Source organism: Petaurus breviceps, unplaced genomic scaffold (assembly GCF_028583685.1).
Source record: "Petaurus breviceps papuanus isolate PSGF00001 unplaced genomic scaffold, PetGlider_PUasm1.0 174, whole genome shotgun sequence".
Lineage (NCBI taxonomy): Eukaryota > Metazoa > Chordata > Mammalia > Diprotodontia > Petauridae > Petaurus > Petaurus breviceps.
The window spans coordinates 22,135,299-22,150,841 of NW_027185761.1; the positions used below are offsets into that span (position 1 = coordinate 22,135,299).

At 39.2% G+C, this 15,543-nt stretch overlaps 1 protein-coding gene across 6 annotated transcripts in view; it reads left to right on the forward strand.

Moving 5' to 3' along the window:
- RAF1 (Raf-1 proto-oncogene, serine/threonine kinase) overlaps positions 1 to 15,543 on the forward strand; it is a 101,644-nt gene that overhangs the window by 74,754 nt on the left and 11,347 nt on the right. For all 6 annotated transcript variants that reach the window (XM_069083900.1, XM_069083899.1, XM_069083904.1 and 3 more), the window contains 8 exons: positions 2,189 to 2,291; positions 2,595 to 2,752; positions 3,994 to 4,092; positions 8,038 to 8,191; positions 10,861 to 10,888; positions 10,995 to 11,122; positions 11,642 to 11,759; positions 14,882 to 14,966. In XM_069083900.1, coding sequence (XP_068940001.1) covers positions 2,189 to 2,291; positions 2,595 to 2,752; positions 3,994 to 4,092; positions 8,038 to 8,191; positions 10,861 to 10,888; positions 10,995 to 11,122; positions 11,642 to 11,759; positions 14,882 to 14,966 — 873 coding nt within the window. The remainder of the gene's footprint in view (positions 1 to 2,188; positions 2,292 to 2,594; positions 2,753 to 3,993; positions 4,093 to 8,037; positions 8,192 to 10,860; positions 10,889 to 10,994; positions 11,123 to 11,641; positions 11,760 to 14,881; positions 14,967 to 15,543) is intronic.

A 15,543-nucleotide genomic window follows, 5' to 3' on the forward strand; every position in this document is an offset into this window, starting at 1 on the left:
GAAGGATAGTAGAGGTAAAACAAGTTCAAAGAAAACTTTGGTGAGCGATGAGTAGTTGTCATCCCAAGAACACTGAAGGATGTAACTAAAAGGACCCACAGCAAACGAGAGAAATGGGACAATGACATTCTAGTTTTGAAGACTTTTTTTACTGCTTAGGACAGTTGGGCCCATGTAAGCTCATATGCTAGGAAGGTTAATATTAATATCCATCTTGATGCTTTTGTAGTAGGAACAGTAGGAGTACAGTGGATGAGAGTCGTTTGGGGGGTGGTACGTGATCGTAATGGAATGATAACTATGATGAACACAGAGAATCATGGAAAAATCTATATGAATTTAGGGAAAGTGAAGTAGAGCCAGGGAAATAATAGACCATGGAAACAGGAAAACTCACCACCACAAAAAAATTAAAAAAAAAAATGATGTAAAACTACAAAGGACAAGCATAGCCCCCAAGAAGAGATAGGAGGTATTTTTTTCTCTTGTTTGTTATAAGGGCTTGCTTTCTGGAGGGGAGAGTAATATAATGAGATACATAGGTCGTGGAACAATAAAGTATATGGATAAAAAGGAAAAAAAATGAACAGTGCAGCTGCCATCTTTAGATTGCTCCTTGAGGAAGGGGAAGCAGTACCACAGAAAACAAAGCTGGAAAAAGCAACTGTACTGGATCAGGTAAACCCAGAAGAGAGCCTTGCTGAGAGAGCATTGAGCGACCAACACTGAAAATGTCTGAAAGAACATAGTTTCCACCTTAAAGGCGGAAAGAATATGGTATGGTGTAGAATATACCATGGATACAAATGGTGTAGAAAAAGTCTTGACCCTTCTTACTCCTCCAACTTCCTGATGCATGTGCAAATAAAGAAAAAGAGTGTGAGAGCTGGCCCAGCCCATCTGCTTCACTGCCGTCTATGGACGGTGGAGGAGTCAGTCAGCATGGCCCATTTCTATGTGGACATTGACCAGAGTTGTGCTGGAAGGGCAGGCACACCTGGGTTGGCAACTTTTTCACTGTAAAGAGGGCCCACACGAGTGTGATTGCAGATCCATAAGCAATTAAAAAGAAAGCAAAGACTTTCAATTATGGGATTATTCCTAGGACATTATCTTGAAAAACACATGATAGTCTTTGTGAGATTGAATTTTGCTGAGTTGTCTTAACATATCCCTCTGTGGGACTTAATTTTTTTTCCCCCAATAATAATTTCTTATTATGCTTCAGAAATAGATGGCAACCTGTCAGGAAGGTGTTCTGAACTTCATAATACTGTCTATTAAAAGATAAATTTTCAAAGCTTTTCTAGCTTGGTAGAAAGACCTCCCAGAATTCAGGGTCATATCAGACCCTTTCTCGGGCAGGCCTTATCTTCAAGGATAAATTGGAAATTGTCTCTTATCTCTCTTTACCATTAGATTTGGGATAAGTAGCTAGCTGGGGGGGAGGGAGGGAAGATAAGCATCTATAAAAGCACCTGGCCTTGTGTTTAGCACTTTACAGATATTTTCTCATTTGATTATCAGAACAATCCTGAGAAGTAGGTGCTGGTTTTTTCCCCATTTTGTGGTTGAGGATACTGAGACAAACAGAGGTTAAGTGACTTACACAAGGTCACACAAATAGTAATTGTCTGAGGCTGGATTTGAACTCCAGCTTTCCTAATTGTAGACCTAGCTCTGCACTATGGAACACCCTTGTGCCCCCTAATTCTAGAGAATTAGACTGGGTAATTTAAAGTCACCTAGCGAGTAGGCAGTATGGTATAGACTAGAGGTTAAGGGCTTGGCCTTGGAATTATCAAGACTTGGTTTTAGGGGTGACTGGGTGGCTCAGTGAATAGAGCACTGGCCCTGGAGTCAGGAGGACCTGAGTTCAAACCCGGCCTCAGATACTTGACACACTAGCCGTGTGACCTTGGGCAAGTCACTTATTAACCCCAATTGCCCTACAAAAAGAAAAAAAAAAGGCTTGGTTTTAGATCCCACCTTTGGCACATCCTAGCTTTTGTGACATGGCAAATTAGAAATCATTAGCATAGGGCCATAACCTCTTTCCATTGTGGCAAAAAATGAAATTTGTGTTTCAAAATGACAGCATTTTCATTAATATCAGGCATACATGTATAATCTGTCCCTAGTATGGATAATGTAATTTTATTTTGATACATTTTAAAATTCCTTTTAGGAAAAAAACACGTTTAGATTGGAATACTGATGCTGCCTCTTTGGTGGGAGAAGAACTTCAAGTAGATTTCCTGGATCATGTTCCCCTCACAACACACAATTTTGTAAGTTTCTTTTCCTTTTATCCTTGTATGTTTTTGCATTTTTAGATTCATAAGTTTAGAATTTCACATTCTAATAGCACTGTTGAATCAGAAGCTATGGTTTATTACAGCTTGTAATGCAATGCTATTCAGACAAAAATATCTTTTAAAAATTCTTGTTATGGATTTCCTATATTCTAGATACTTTAGCTTTGGGGGGTGGGGGAAGGGTGCAATATGTAGAAATTAGTCATCTGACTTTTTAAAATTTACTAATTGTTTGATGTAGTATACAATGTTTTGTCCCCCATCTTCATCTCCTAGGCTAGAAAAACTTTCCTGAAGCTTGCCTTCTGTGATATTTGTCAGAAGTTCCTGCTGAATGGATTTCGATGTCAGACGTGTGGCTACAAGTTTCACGAGCACTGTAGCACTAAGGTCCCCACTATGTGTGTGGATTGGAGTAATATCAGACAGCTCTTGTAAGAGTTCTCCTTTTCTTAAACTGTATTGAATGGTATATGGGGGACGTAAACAGTGTCCTTTACGGGGCTTACTAGGCTTCTGTAATGAACACATCTGGGCTTCAGGCATATTAATAACAATGCTGTAGATGTGAGGGCCAGAACTAGCATTCTGAGAGCTGCAGGTACATGCGAAGCAAGCGCCTACCACCAGGAGATTCTTGACATGTTCACTTAAGTAAAACAACTGAACATATACATACACAATAGGAAACTTTTGGAGGTTGCGTAGCATTGGATTTAAAAGAATAGTTGAAAATGAACCCTCAGATACATCTCTGAGATGTGGCAGAGAATTGGAGACATTCACATAACTGGGTAGTGTAGACATCAGCAGGAACAGGACTTGCCCAAATGATTTTCTTTTCTGGATGAGAATTGATCATTACTGACCTTTGTAGTCACACAGTGAACACATATCTATTCCTTGGGTGCCTGTTGAGCTTTCATCCCATGACATTTATGTTCCTTTGAGTAGATTGAAAAATAAAGAATGCTGCCTCAAATAAGAAGCTGGAAGTCCTTATCTTAGACCATGAAAATGGCATTGTTCATGTGTACATAAGTGTATATGTGTCTCTTTTGTTCAACAGTGCTTTTATTCCAATCTGTCCTATTATTTAAAATTTTGGGGGCTCAGTTTGGTTGATGGAAAAGTCTTAACAAGAACTAAATGAAAACTTTTTTACTTGTGTTTTTATTTTTAAAATAACTTTTAAAGTTTTGTTTACTTTTAGTTTTCAACATTTACACTTACTGTGTTTTTAAAAAAGTGATATTTAGATGAAAAGATAAAATCAGTTATTAAAATCTATACATCTAGACTGGACCAAATGTAAACACAGGCATTGTGTCGTAGTGACCAGACTGTTATTTCTCCAAAGCCCTAACTTGATTTTAGTTACAAGCTTGATGTCCTTTGGCTAATGATCTCTCTCTGCATTAGGATTACCCATTAGTTGTCCCTGGATTCAGACGTGTGGTGTGCATCGGCAGATTACTAACACTCACTTCCTGATTGTCTAGCACATCACAGGAGTGCTGCACGTGCCCCACTTGGCAGAAGTTTTAAATGATGGTGTGAAACCTGAGTGTGGCTGGGTCATTTGGGGGTTTATAGAGATATCAGATCAGATGGAAAGTGCTCATTCTGTACATTGCAGTAATAACCAAACCTTTCTTTATCCAACTTCATTTAGATTATTCCCAAATTCCAGTGTTGGTGATAGTGGCGTACCAGCACTACCTCCCCTAACAATGCGTCGGATGCGAGAGTCTGTTTCCCAGATCCCCATTAGGTAAATCACTTTTTTCTTTTTTTTCCCCTAAACTCAGCTTTACTTTATTTTAACTTTCAAATTCTCTCCCTCCCCGACCCACTGAGAAGGCAAGAAAAATAAAGCCCATTGCAAATCTGAACAGTCATACAAAATTAATTTCTACATTAACCATGTCCCAAAAAAAGCCAAGAAAAAGAAAGAGGAAAAAAGTGCTCGAATCTGCTCGCCATGAGTCCAGCACTTCTCTACCTGGTGGGGGATAGCATGTCTCATCATTAGTTCTTTGGAATTATGGTTAGTCAGTTACTAAGTATCTGAAAGTTGGCCATCTTTACAACAGTGCTGTTACTGTACAAAGGACTCTCCTTGTTCTGCTCACTTCACATTGCAGCAGTTTGGACAGGTTTTCCCAAAGCCGTCTTCCATCATTTCTTATGGCACAGAAGTATTCCATTACATGAATATACTACAACTTGTTCATCCATTCTCCTGTTAATGAGCATCCCTCAGTTTCCAGTTTTGCCAACAAAAAAAGAGCTGCTATAAATAATTTCTTTATATATGGGTCCTTTTCTTCTTCCTTCGATATCTTTGGGGTATAAACTTGTTGGTGGTATTGCTGGGTCAAAGGGTATGCACAGCTTACTAACCTTTTGGGCAATAGTTCCAAATTGTTCTCCAGAATGCAGCTCTGCAAACAGTGCATTAGCATCCCCGTTTCCCTTAGCCCTTCCAACATTTGTCATTTTCCTTTTCTTTTGGTCATCTTAGCCAATCTTAATGGATGTGAGGTGGTGCCTCTGAGTTGTTTTAATTTGCATTCCTCTAGTTATCAGTGATTTAGAGCATTTTTCATATGGCTGTTTTTTCCCCTTAAAAGTGCTTAATCATATCTTTTTATCATTTATCAATTTGGGCATGGTTCTTATTCTTGCAAATTTGATAAATGAGACTTTCATCAGAGAATTTTCTGAAAAGATTTTCTTTCCCAACTTCCTCCCCCTGCCCCATTTCAACTGTATTGTTTTTGTTAGTACAAAATCTTATTTAATTTCATGTAACCAAATTTATACATTTTGCCTCCTGTGAACCTCTCAGTCTTTTGTTTGGTCATGAATTCTTCCCCATTCATAGATATAACAGGTGATTTCTTTCGTGTTCCACTAATTTGCTTATGATATGATATCACCCTTTATGTCTAAATCATGTACTCATTTTGAGCTTATCTTTTTTTCCTTTTTTTTTTGGAGGGCAGTTGGGGTTAAGTGACTTGCCCAAGGTCACACGGCTAGTTTTTGTGTTAAGTATCTGAGGCCGGATTTGAACTCAGGTCCTCCTGACTCCAGGGCCGATGCTCTACTCACTGTGCCACCTAGCCATCCCTAAGCTTATCTTGATATATGGTGTGAGATGTTAGTCCATGCTTGGTTTCTGTCAGACTGCTTTCCAGTTTTCCCAACATTTGTCGTCAAGAAGTGAGTTCTTGTCTCGGGATCTGGGATCTTTGAGTGTCCATTTGCTTCTATATGTTATGTATATGTTCCACTGATGAACCTGTCTGTTTCTTAGCCAATACCAGATTGTTTTAGCAATTACAACTTTGTAGTATAGTTTGAGATTTGGTACTGCCAGTGCCCTTTCCCATTTTTTTCATCGATTCCTTCGATATTTTTTACCCTTTTCTCCGGATGAATGTTATTACTATTTTTTTTAGTTCTATAAACTAATTCTTTGGTAGTTTGGTATGGCGCTGAATAAGTGAATTAATTTGGATAGTGTTGCCATTTTTATTATATTGGTTCAGCTTACCCATGAGTAATGAACATATCTCCGGTTATATAGATTTGTCTTTATTTGTGTGAAGAATGTTTTGTAATTGTGTTAATGTAGTTCTTTTGTGAGTCTTGGCAGGTCCACTCCCAAGTATCTTACACCATCTAGAGTTATTTTAAATGGAATTTCTCTACCATAAATCACTTTCTATAGCACTAAGTACATTTATTCATACTCCATGTTAATCATATGGAAGGGAATCCTGCCAGAACATGGGTATGCCTGAAATAGAAAAGTGAAAGACAATGAATTTTAGAGTAAAATCACGTACACTCTATTTACTGCATACAGTTGCCGTTACCTCCCTTGGGTTCCTTTGGATGGAGACACTCATAATGTGTACACATTTCTTCAGTGCTTCAGGGTTTATAAAACACTTAGGTTGCAGCCGTAACTCAGGTAACAGAAGCAGGTTTTCTGCATTTTACAGCAGACACATCTCTATTCCAAGCCCACCCTTGTTTCTACTATCCAAAGACGTAGTTCTTGGGGTTCTACTTTATTGGCCTTGTGGGAGTCTTGAAAATCAAATCAAGTTCTTTAAGACACAGATACTTAACGTAATTAAGAGTTCATCTGTAAAACTACCTAAAATTAGTGCAGAATATGAAGCATCCCAAAATAGTAGAAGAATTAATTTTTTTTCTTTTTGGAGGGGGGAAGGCAGGGAAGTTGGGGTTAAGTGACTTGCCCAAGGTCACACGGCTAGTAAGTGTTAAGTGTCTGAGGCTGAATTTGAACTCAGGTCCTCCTGACTCCAGGGTCGGTGCTCTATTCACTGCACCACCTAGCTGCCCTGAGTGATTTTTTTTAAAGGTTGAAAATGTTTAGGGTCATATTTTATGCATAAACTTAAGCTAATTCACTTTTCTAAATTATTATTCATCATGACATTCCTTTAAGTTTGTACCCCTGTTATAAAGTTGGAGAGATGATCTGGTCTTGTGCCCAGCAGATTGGAGGAGTCTCAGGTAGACTCAGAAGCATGGCCTGCTTTTGCCACGCCTCTCCTCTGCTCAGAGTACTTGGCACTTGTGGATATTTCTTTTGGTGTTATGATGCTATAATTTTTACAGGGAAAATTTCTGGGTGCCAGGAAGTTGTACTCAGAATGTGTTTGAGTATATCAGAGTACTTCTCATCTGTGCAGTGTCTTAAATAAACTCTGGTTCAGAATGGAATTGTTTTTAAGAAACAGAAGCAAAATGCCTTTTTTTTTTTTCATTTGACTCTAATCAAGAGAGCTGTTGTTTTTGAAAACCATTCCTTTTGACATGGCACCGGTCAACCAAACCCTTAAATTGAGGGTCCAGGCCCTCAGATGGCATAATTTGAATAATTTGGAGTGTTTAGGTAATTAATTTCTCCATGAACAAAGGGCAGCTTCCCTTAAGGAAACTTTGAGTTCTTTTTATCTTTTATGATTACTATGTTTGACGGGATTTATTTTATTACTGTGAACAGCACACAAAGTAATCCCTTAGAGCAACTAATGAAAATTACAGAAAATTACATTTTATGAAAACTGTTGGAGGTTCAGAAAGTGGTTATTTTTAAGGGGTCTGACAACTGATTTCACAATTTTTAATCCCAATTGAGAAGCTGTTTTAGCAGTTAATTTAAGGTGAAAGCTTTTTGGGAGGAGGGGAGTTAAAAGTTAAATAATGCCTAATGCCTTAACCTTTTTTCTGAACATGCTAGGCAGGTCTTACCTCTTACCAACTGTCAAAATCTTCGGTAAAGCCCTTTAATTTAGCCTCTAAATTAAAATGGGCAAGCTTCAACTAGCTAAATAGGTTGGTGAATACTTCTGTCTCCTAAAGATGCTTTAGCATAATCTATTAATCAGTAGAAATGATTTATTTAAGAGGAAGCATTATTATTATTATCATTATATGAACTCGACTGTTCTTAGGATTTAATAGCATTTCAATAGGCTAGTACTTGAAAATTTTTCTTACTAAAATGATGGAAAGTTTTGCTAAAGAAACTAAGCTTTACCATTTATAGGAGTGATATAAAATCTTGTTGCAGTTTGTCTCCAAACATCTTTATGCGGAAAGCAATGCAAATGTATTTTACGTATGGCAAAGTTTAAAGATTACTGAGCCTCTTTTTCCTCCTTGCTAGTTCCCAGCACAGGTATTCCACACCCCACGCCTTCACGTTCAGCACATCGCCACCGTCCTCGGAGGGCTCCCTTTCCCAGAGGCAGAGGTCTACATCTACCCCAAATGTCCACATGGTCAGCACCACCATGCCAGTGGATAGTCGGATTATAGAGGTAATGGGACTACTTGTAATAAAAATTGCTTAGCACTAATCTCAAATATGAAGAGATTATCATTGTTGGATTTCAGACTAGAAATATCATAATGGTTTCTAATTTCCCTTTATGTCTGAAGCTTCCCTGCTTCCTTTATAACATCTTTTGCCCGGCTGAGTAATGTGTGTGGGAATGTTGGGATAGAGGCATCAGAGAAATGCTCAGAGAAATCCTAGTGTGAACCTTTCTCTTCCAGCCTTGCGCAGGTACTGAACTAGCGCATTAATGGTAAGGAATGCTGGTGTTTTGGCCTTCTGTGTAGGGGATGAGGGAAGGGCCAGCTCTCTGCAAGGCATGAAGGTGACTCTAGTCTTAAAAGTCTGGGAACAAGTTGCAGGATTTGAGGGATCATGTTTGGGGAGGGCTTCTGCACTAAGTGCCTGGAGCTTGGCTGCCAACTGCTTTTCCTTTTCTCGCCTTCCTGGTGGGGTGTTTTTGTTTCCTTTTCTTTCTAGTTCCTCTTTCATAGCAAATTGCAAACACTCAAATGCTCCCTGTGTTCTTTCTTCTTTATTTCTCATTGCTTTGGACTAGAATAGCAGCCTGAACCCTTCTCCCAGGGCGTGGTGCAGACGGTCATGTTTGAGGGCAAGAGTAGGTATTCTTCTTCATGCCTTTGCTTTCTTGTGATTAACAGGACTGTTCAGACTCTGCCACACAGCATAGGACTGAGGCAGGACAGTATTTGAACTCAGTGAATTTCTTGCCACACTAGTTTCCACAACTTCTAACATTCCTCTGGGCACTTGAAAGGCAACCTGCTGTAGGGAATGTCTGTGCTGTCTTGTTAATTTGTTTGTTTAATTTCACATATTTCAAATCTTATTTTTTTCCTTTTACTTGAAACTCTAATTCTTCTCTGATTGGCTTCTATAGCATGCATACATTTTTGTATCTCATTTATAAGCTGTATATGTCTTTTCATTGATAGTTTGGTTGCTGCTTTATTTTTGTCAGTCAACACCAGAAAACTCTTGGCAAGCACGAGCCATTTAAATGGCAGTGTATTCATTCTAGCCTCCAGATAACTACCTTCAGGATCATTTGCCCCACCAGCTGTTGTTGCTAGTAACTTAAAGGGAAAGCTAAGTTCTTGTGCCAGTCTAATAAAATGTTTGGCTCCAAACTTGGGATGTGCTCGTTTGAATGATTCTGACATAGAGGTTTTTCCTCTAAGCAGGTTTAGTAATAAAGGAAAATTTCAAAGGAGGAACATTCAAGTATTTCTGTTTTAATAAATGACTAGCATAATAATCTTAATCATCCCTGTTCTGGGGACTCAAGTTCATTTTCTCCTTTTTTCTAGATATTTATAATTTTCCTAGTGCATGTTATGTTTTACTTAAATTTTAGTATTTATAATTCCTTTTAATTGACAGGTTCTGAGAGGAGAAAGTAGTGAAACCTTGGGGAGTGCCTGCTGGCTTAAGACAAAGCCATGTGTGTAGGGTGAGGAAAGGAAGGCAGTGAAGTAAGACTCATTTTAGCATGTAGGAAATCTTTCCTCTAGTGACATGCTTTATTTAGTTAATGAAAATGATTAGATTGGTTTTGTAGTGGGCTCACCTGTTAAGAGAGCAGGAAGTAGGTAATAGGGCTGAGATTGGGACACAGTTCAAGTCTCAGGATATCTCAAAGCATTTAAAGAAATAGTTTGCTAAGAGAGCTTGAGAAACCCAAGAGTATAAAAATAGCTTTGGTTTTGGTGTTAAGATTGTATAGAGATGCTCATTTGTCCTTATATAATTTTTTCTTGCCAAAAATCTGAATAATTTTAAGCATTTTATATATTTTTATAACTACTTACTATTGTAATTACTTACACATATGAAATAGAAATGTTTTGTTATCAACAGTGGGTATTCTCAAGGAGAAAATAGAGTCATTTTATTATAGAGAATGAGATGGAAATGTAGCTTGTGTTATCCTGCAAATTGAGATTTTTGTTCTTTAGTTCTGAATACTAACCAAGCAAGCCTTCAAAAGAAGGTCTGGAATGTACATAAAGCCACTCCATGAGGTCTTTTATTTAAGATGGAATTCTGGTGGCAATTGGACCTTGTTCCTCAGCTGGGAGGAGGCTTCCTGGTACAGTGGGAAGACGACTGGACTAGAAGGCAGGAGAACTGTTCTCTAGGCCAGACTGCCACTCTGAGACCAAGGCCCAGGCACTTCTCTGCATGCAGTCACTATCTACTTTCAAACCTATATTTGGACTCACTCCATGTCTACATGGAGTTAGATTTGTCAGTAATGGTTTTGCATTGTGATCCGTGTTTCACTGAACCCAACAAAATGAAGACTAAAAAGAAAATTAGGATCTGACTAAAGAAAAGGCCATCTCACTCAGCTAATATTTCAGCAGTCTTTTGCTGAGGGGAAAACAGGGGATGGTTTCCTATAGTTAGCAAATTAATGTAAACCATTTTATTCCTTGGAGTAAAATTCTTGCAGGGTATTGTTGGTCACGTTTGTTTTCTTTAGTTGAAAGAGAATCAGTCAGGTTATGTTTTTTAATTTCTGAACTCTAGATATTTCACAGTCCTTTTTCCATTTTGGCATATCCTCCCTTCCCTGCCCCTTTCTGTTCTAAGGTAAAAGCTAATCATTTTTTTTTTCTGTTTTAGGATGCAATTCGAAGTCACAGTGAATCAGGTACTTGTATGTCCTCAAATAAACAGTAGCAATGTTTTCTTTTAATCACTCTGGATTGCCTATTGGCTCATGTGTGTCCTGATTGCCTTTGTCTTTTTGTGTTAAGCCTCACCTTCAGCTCTGTCCAGTAGTCCAAACAACCTGAGTCCAACTGGCTGGTCTCAGTCCAAAACCCCTATTCCAGCACACAGAGAAAGAGCCCCGGGATCCGGTACACAAGAGAAAAATAAAATTGTAAGTATGGGCAGCTTGATTTATTGTTGCAAAACAGTGAAGGATACCATATTTATTAAGTGCTTACTGTGTGCCCAGCACTGGGGATAAAAACTGAAGAAAGCCAGATGGTCTTTGTCTCTAAGGGGCTTATGTTTTTATGAGGGGAAAGGCACATAAAGGGGAGGTGGAAATCTGGCATGGGTAGGGAATGGCCAGGAAGTGACAGCACTGCCTGGGCCGAGAAAAGCAAGGGGAAATCCTAACCTGTCTGAGTCCAGGGAGGTCTCGGGATCCGAGGCCAGGGTTATGGTAGGAAGGGGAGGAAGCCAGAATTGAGTACAGGTGTCTGAGCACAGACTATAAAAGAGAAAGCCAGCAGTTTAATTTGAAGGCTTTTATAATGTATGTTGGGGAGACTTAAATTTCAGTGTTTGACATTTGTTTTTGCACACTAGTGTTCAGAAACAAGATGTATGCTGGTGGTCATCTGTGGGTTTATTTGCCCATGTTATATTCTGACATATTTACTTGTTGCAGAGGCCACGTGGACAGAGAGATTCAAGTTATTACTGGGAAATAGAAGCCAGTGAAGTCATGCTATCAACCAGAATAGGATCGGGTTCATTTGGGACAGTGTACAAGGGTAAATGGCACGGTGAGTATGAACCAAGCTGTTTATTTCAAATTTCATTCCTTTGAAACTGTGTTTTTAGCCTGTGGGAATATTATAAAAGAAAGGCTAAGGAGGTCAGACACAGAATTCGGTGCCAAATTTAGATTTTTACACAGTAGTTACCTTCCCTAGGAGCAGGTGGAGCAGGCAGCACCCTCTAACAGCATTTGAAAACGGGAGATGGGACAGGGACATTAAAAACAACCATCCTTTTGTAAATGTTCATATTTCCAAAGCCTTAAAGGTCTAACATCAAGGGCAGATAAAAGCTGATTTTGTATTTTCCAGTTACATGTGTCATGGTGGAGGTTCATTGCCTCTAACTGACAGATGTACAGAGGATATAATTTTCAGATTTTACTTTGAGGTGAAAAACATTTTTTTGATGAGAATTGTTGTTCAGAGTAATGGCTATAAGTCATTATAAAAAGGCTATATTGGGTTCAATGTGCTGTGCATAAGAATGCAGGGAAGGGCTACATTTTAGATTAGTATCCATCTGAAAAAAGTAAAATAAGCTTTGCTCCTAAAAGGGGGTCAATTTCAGTAATCTGGAAAATTTGGAAAAGCACCTTCATTCCACCTATTCCAGATAAGTGAAATGTTCAACTGTAATTTAAATTTAAATTTCAAATTCCAATTGGAATAATGAGACCAAAGACAAAATATAAATACAAGCTTAAATTCACCCCAGTATCCTTGTTTAAAAGTCTGATAACCAATAGTAAGAAATCATAACTTATTTGTATGGTATTAGATTCCAGTAATAGGTGACCATACTATTAAATAGTGGTCCAGTGTAAGTCTTAAATCTAATAAGATTTAGTTTTCATAATGAATAATTAATCACTTTATGAACTATCTTACACAAATATTTTTTTAAATTCCATTAAACTTGCTGTATTTATGATGCCAAAAGCACAAATGGGGCTTCTGCTACATCCTGCTGAGGCGAGTATTCAGTACAATTTTAGGAGATGATGCTGAGAATGCAGGAGTCTGTTAATATGAGGGACAAGGAGCTGTATGGCTAAGCTAGGCTTGTAACTTGTGTATTTGTTGTGAGAATTAAAAAGACCTCCAAAGGAGCTGGGAGAGTGTTCTTTATGTTGAGACTTCGGGGTTGGGTGGTTTCACTGTGTTTTCCTTTGCCCAGCCCAGCTTCAAATCTTCCTACACTTTAGGAGGCATGCTTCATGAGTTGTGTTCCCCTCCGACCCTTCTCCAAAGTGGGTGCCATTCTGGCAGTGACCTTCTCCAGACTTAGCTGCCCTCATCTTACTGCTCTTCAGAGGCAGAGTCGATACTTTAGGCCTTTTCAGGTGGTAGGAGCTGCCAGGGCCTTAGCTCACTGTCCTAGCCCAAGGTCTCCAGGACCATAGTAAACATGGGTGCACTTTCGTAGAGGGGGAAGATTTTATGACTTTTAAAATGATAAAGGGGAAAGCTCTTGTTCAGTTTTACTCTGGCTGCTATTATTTTTATTAACAAGTAATAACATCACCTCACATTTGTACATGTACACATATTTTCCTTACAAGAAAACTGGGGCACTCAGAACAGTAGTTATTGGCCCTGTTTTCTGGGACAGTGAACAAGCTCAGGGAAATGAAGAGACTTTTTGTGGGTACATAGCCAGAGGCAGGTCTCCTGTGCCCAACTTTTAACTCCATGCCCACTGGGCTTTCTAGTGATCCCATGTACTAATAGGGAATGCTTCTAGCATTTGACTCAAGGCTTCGTTTTTTTGCCTTCTCAGTGGGGGAGGGAGAGAATTTGGTACTGAAAATAAAATGGAATTGAATTTTTAAAAAATAACAAGAATTAGATTCCAGGATTAAGACAAACAGAACAGTAGACTTTTGCAGCAACCCAAGGATTCTGCAAGTACTTTACATGTATGAAATAATTGACTGTTTCTTATGCCAATTTCATTCTTCCTTCTTGGGTTATGAAAATGGAAAACAGCAGCTCCAAGAACAAAGTCTTGCCTATAATAGGTATTAAGGAAGTATTTATTGACTAGTTGACTCAGATTAATTTCAGAGAGCTTTGAATCGTGACTTTGCAAATTTTAGTTTGTACCATTTGTAAAAAAGCAGTTGCTACTACTTTTTATCATTTTTTAAGGACGTTTTCCTTTTTAGGGGAATTTGACTATATTTAATGAAGAAATTCTTTAGACACAAAACTTTGCTGTCCCAAAAGGAATGTAAAATGTTGGTTTCTTCAAAACATAAAAGTTCCCATGAGCTGAAAGGCCTTAAAGTTTTCCAAAGGCTTCCCTCTCTCCCCACCCCAGTGTATCCACAAAGAACACATATTTGCATTGCACTTATAAATACACAGTGTATGATGGCAGGTGACTTACTGTGTACTCAGAACTATGCAAGGGGTATAAAGATGTTTGACTTTTTCTGTCCTTGCAAAGCTTAATATAGTAGGGGAAACAGGACACTGCTCCCTCCCCCCAATCATATAAGATTAGCAGTGTGTACATCAGTAACAGTACTCTGGGAGCTCACAGACCCTGAGGAATGGTTGGGTGGTTGGTGGAGAGTTCAAGAAGGGCACACAGAGAAAGAGGAATGCACCTTAAGAGGAGAAGGACAAAGCGTTATTTAGTGCTTACTATGTGGGAAGCACTGTAGAAGTGCCAAGAATACAAAGAGAGACAAAAGCATATCCCCTGCCCTCAAACAAGCGAACGACTAGACACATAGAAGAGACAGTGAATGGAAAGAAGGCCATCTAAGAGGAGAAAGGCTTCCTACCGAAGGAAGTGAGTGAGTGAGTGGAGCGTGTGAAGATGAGCTAAGTGTGATTGGGTGGGGAGGGGCCAAGTGATGCAAGGCTTCAGACGCCAAACAGGGATTTCACACTGGGTCTTGGAAATGGTAGGAAGCTGTTGGTATTTATGGAGTGAAGAGGGCCACACAATCAGAAATGAGACTTAAGAAAATCACTCACAAGAACCATCTGTAGCAGAGCCTGTATTGTGGTGACCGCCTCCGTAGATGGAAGTTCCCTGCTCTGTCACGTGGATGACAACGTGAAGTAAAAAGCATTCCTTTTTGTCGTGTTGACTTTAAGTTAATTTGCAGGAGACGTTGCTGTGAAGATATTAAAGGTCATTGATCCAACCCCAGAACAGTTTCAGGCTTTCAGGAACGAAGTGGCCGTCTTAAGGTGAGCAGAGAAGTTCTGTTGTCTCGTTTCAGAGACCCTTCTGCCAAATGTGTGTGATTCGTTCTGTGAAAATGTTCCACAGGTTAATTGTTTTAGTGAGTACACAGTACTTCCTTACAGTAGTTCAAACTTAGGCCCCGTCAGAGGTCTGTTGAGAAGCCTTTCTGGCCCCTGTCCCCCAGACTGCCTCTCCTCTTACACTTACCTTGGCCACACCCTTCTCCTCTCCCCCAACTGCACCCTGCTGTGATCTACACAGTCCAGCAGGAGTATAAATGGATGCTTTCCCCTTCCCTCCAGTGAACACAGAGCTCTTTGGGGGTAAGGACTGTGTTGTTTTTATCCCTGTACCCCTTGTAGTAAATGTTGAAATGTCCTATCTTTCATTTTACACATCAGGAATGAGAAACCTAGAGAGCTTCACTGATTTGCCCAAGGTCAGAGAGGTCATTAGGCAGAGAGATGATTCTTAGGGTGAAGCTTTCTAATTAGACTACCCTGCCTCAACCGCTTTGATACTGTGGCTTTGTATTCCCTAAAGTCTGTCAATAATCTCCTTTGTTTTGATGTTACCTTC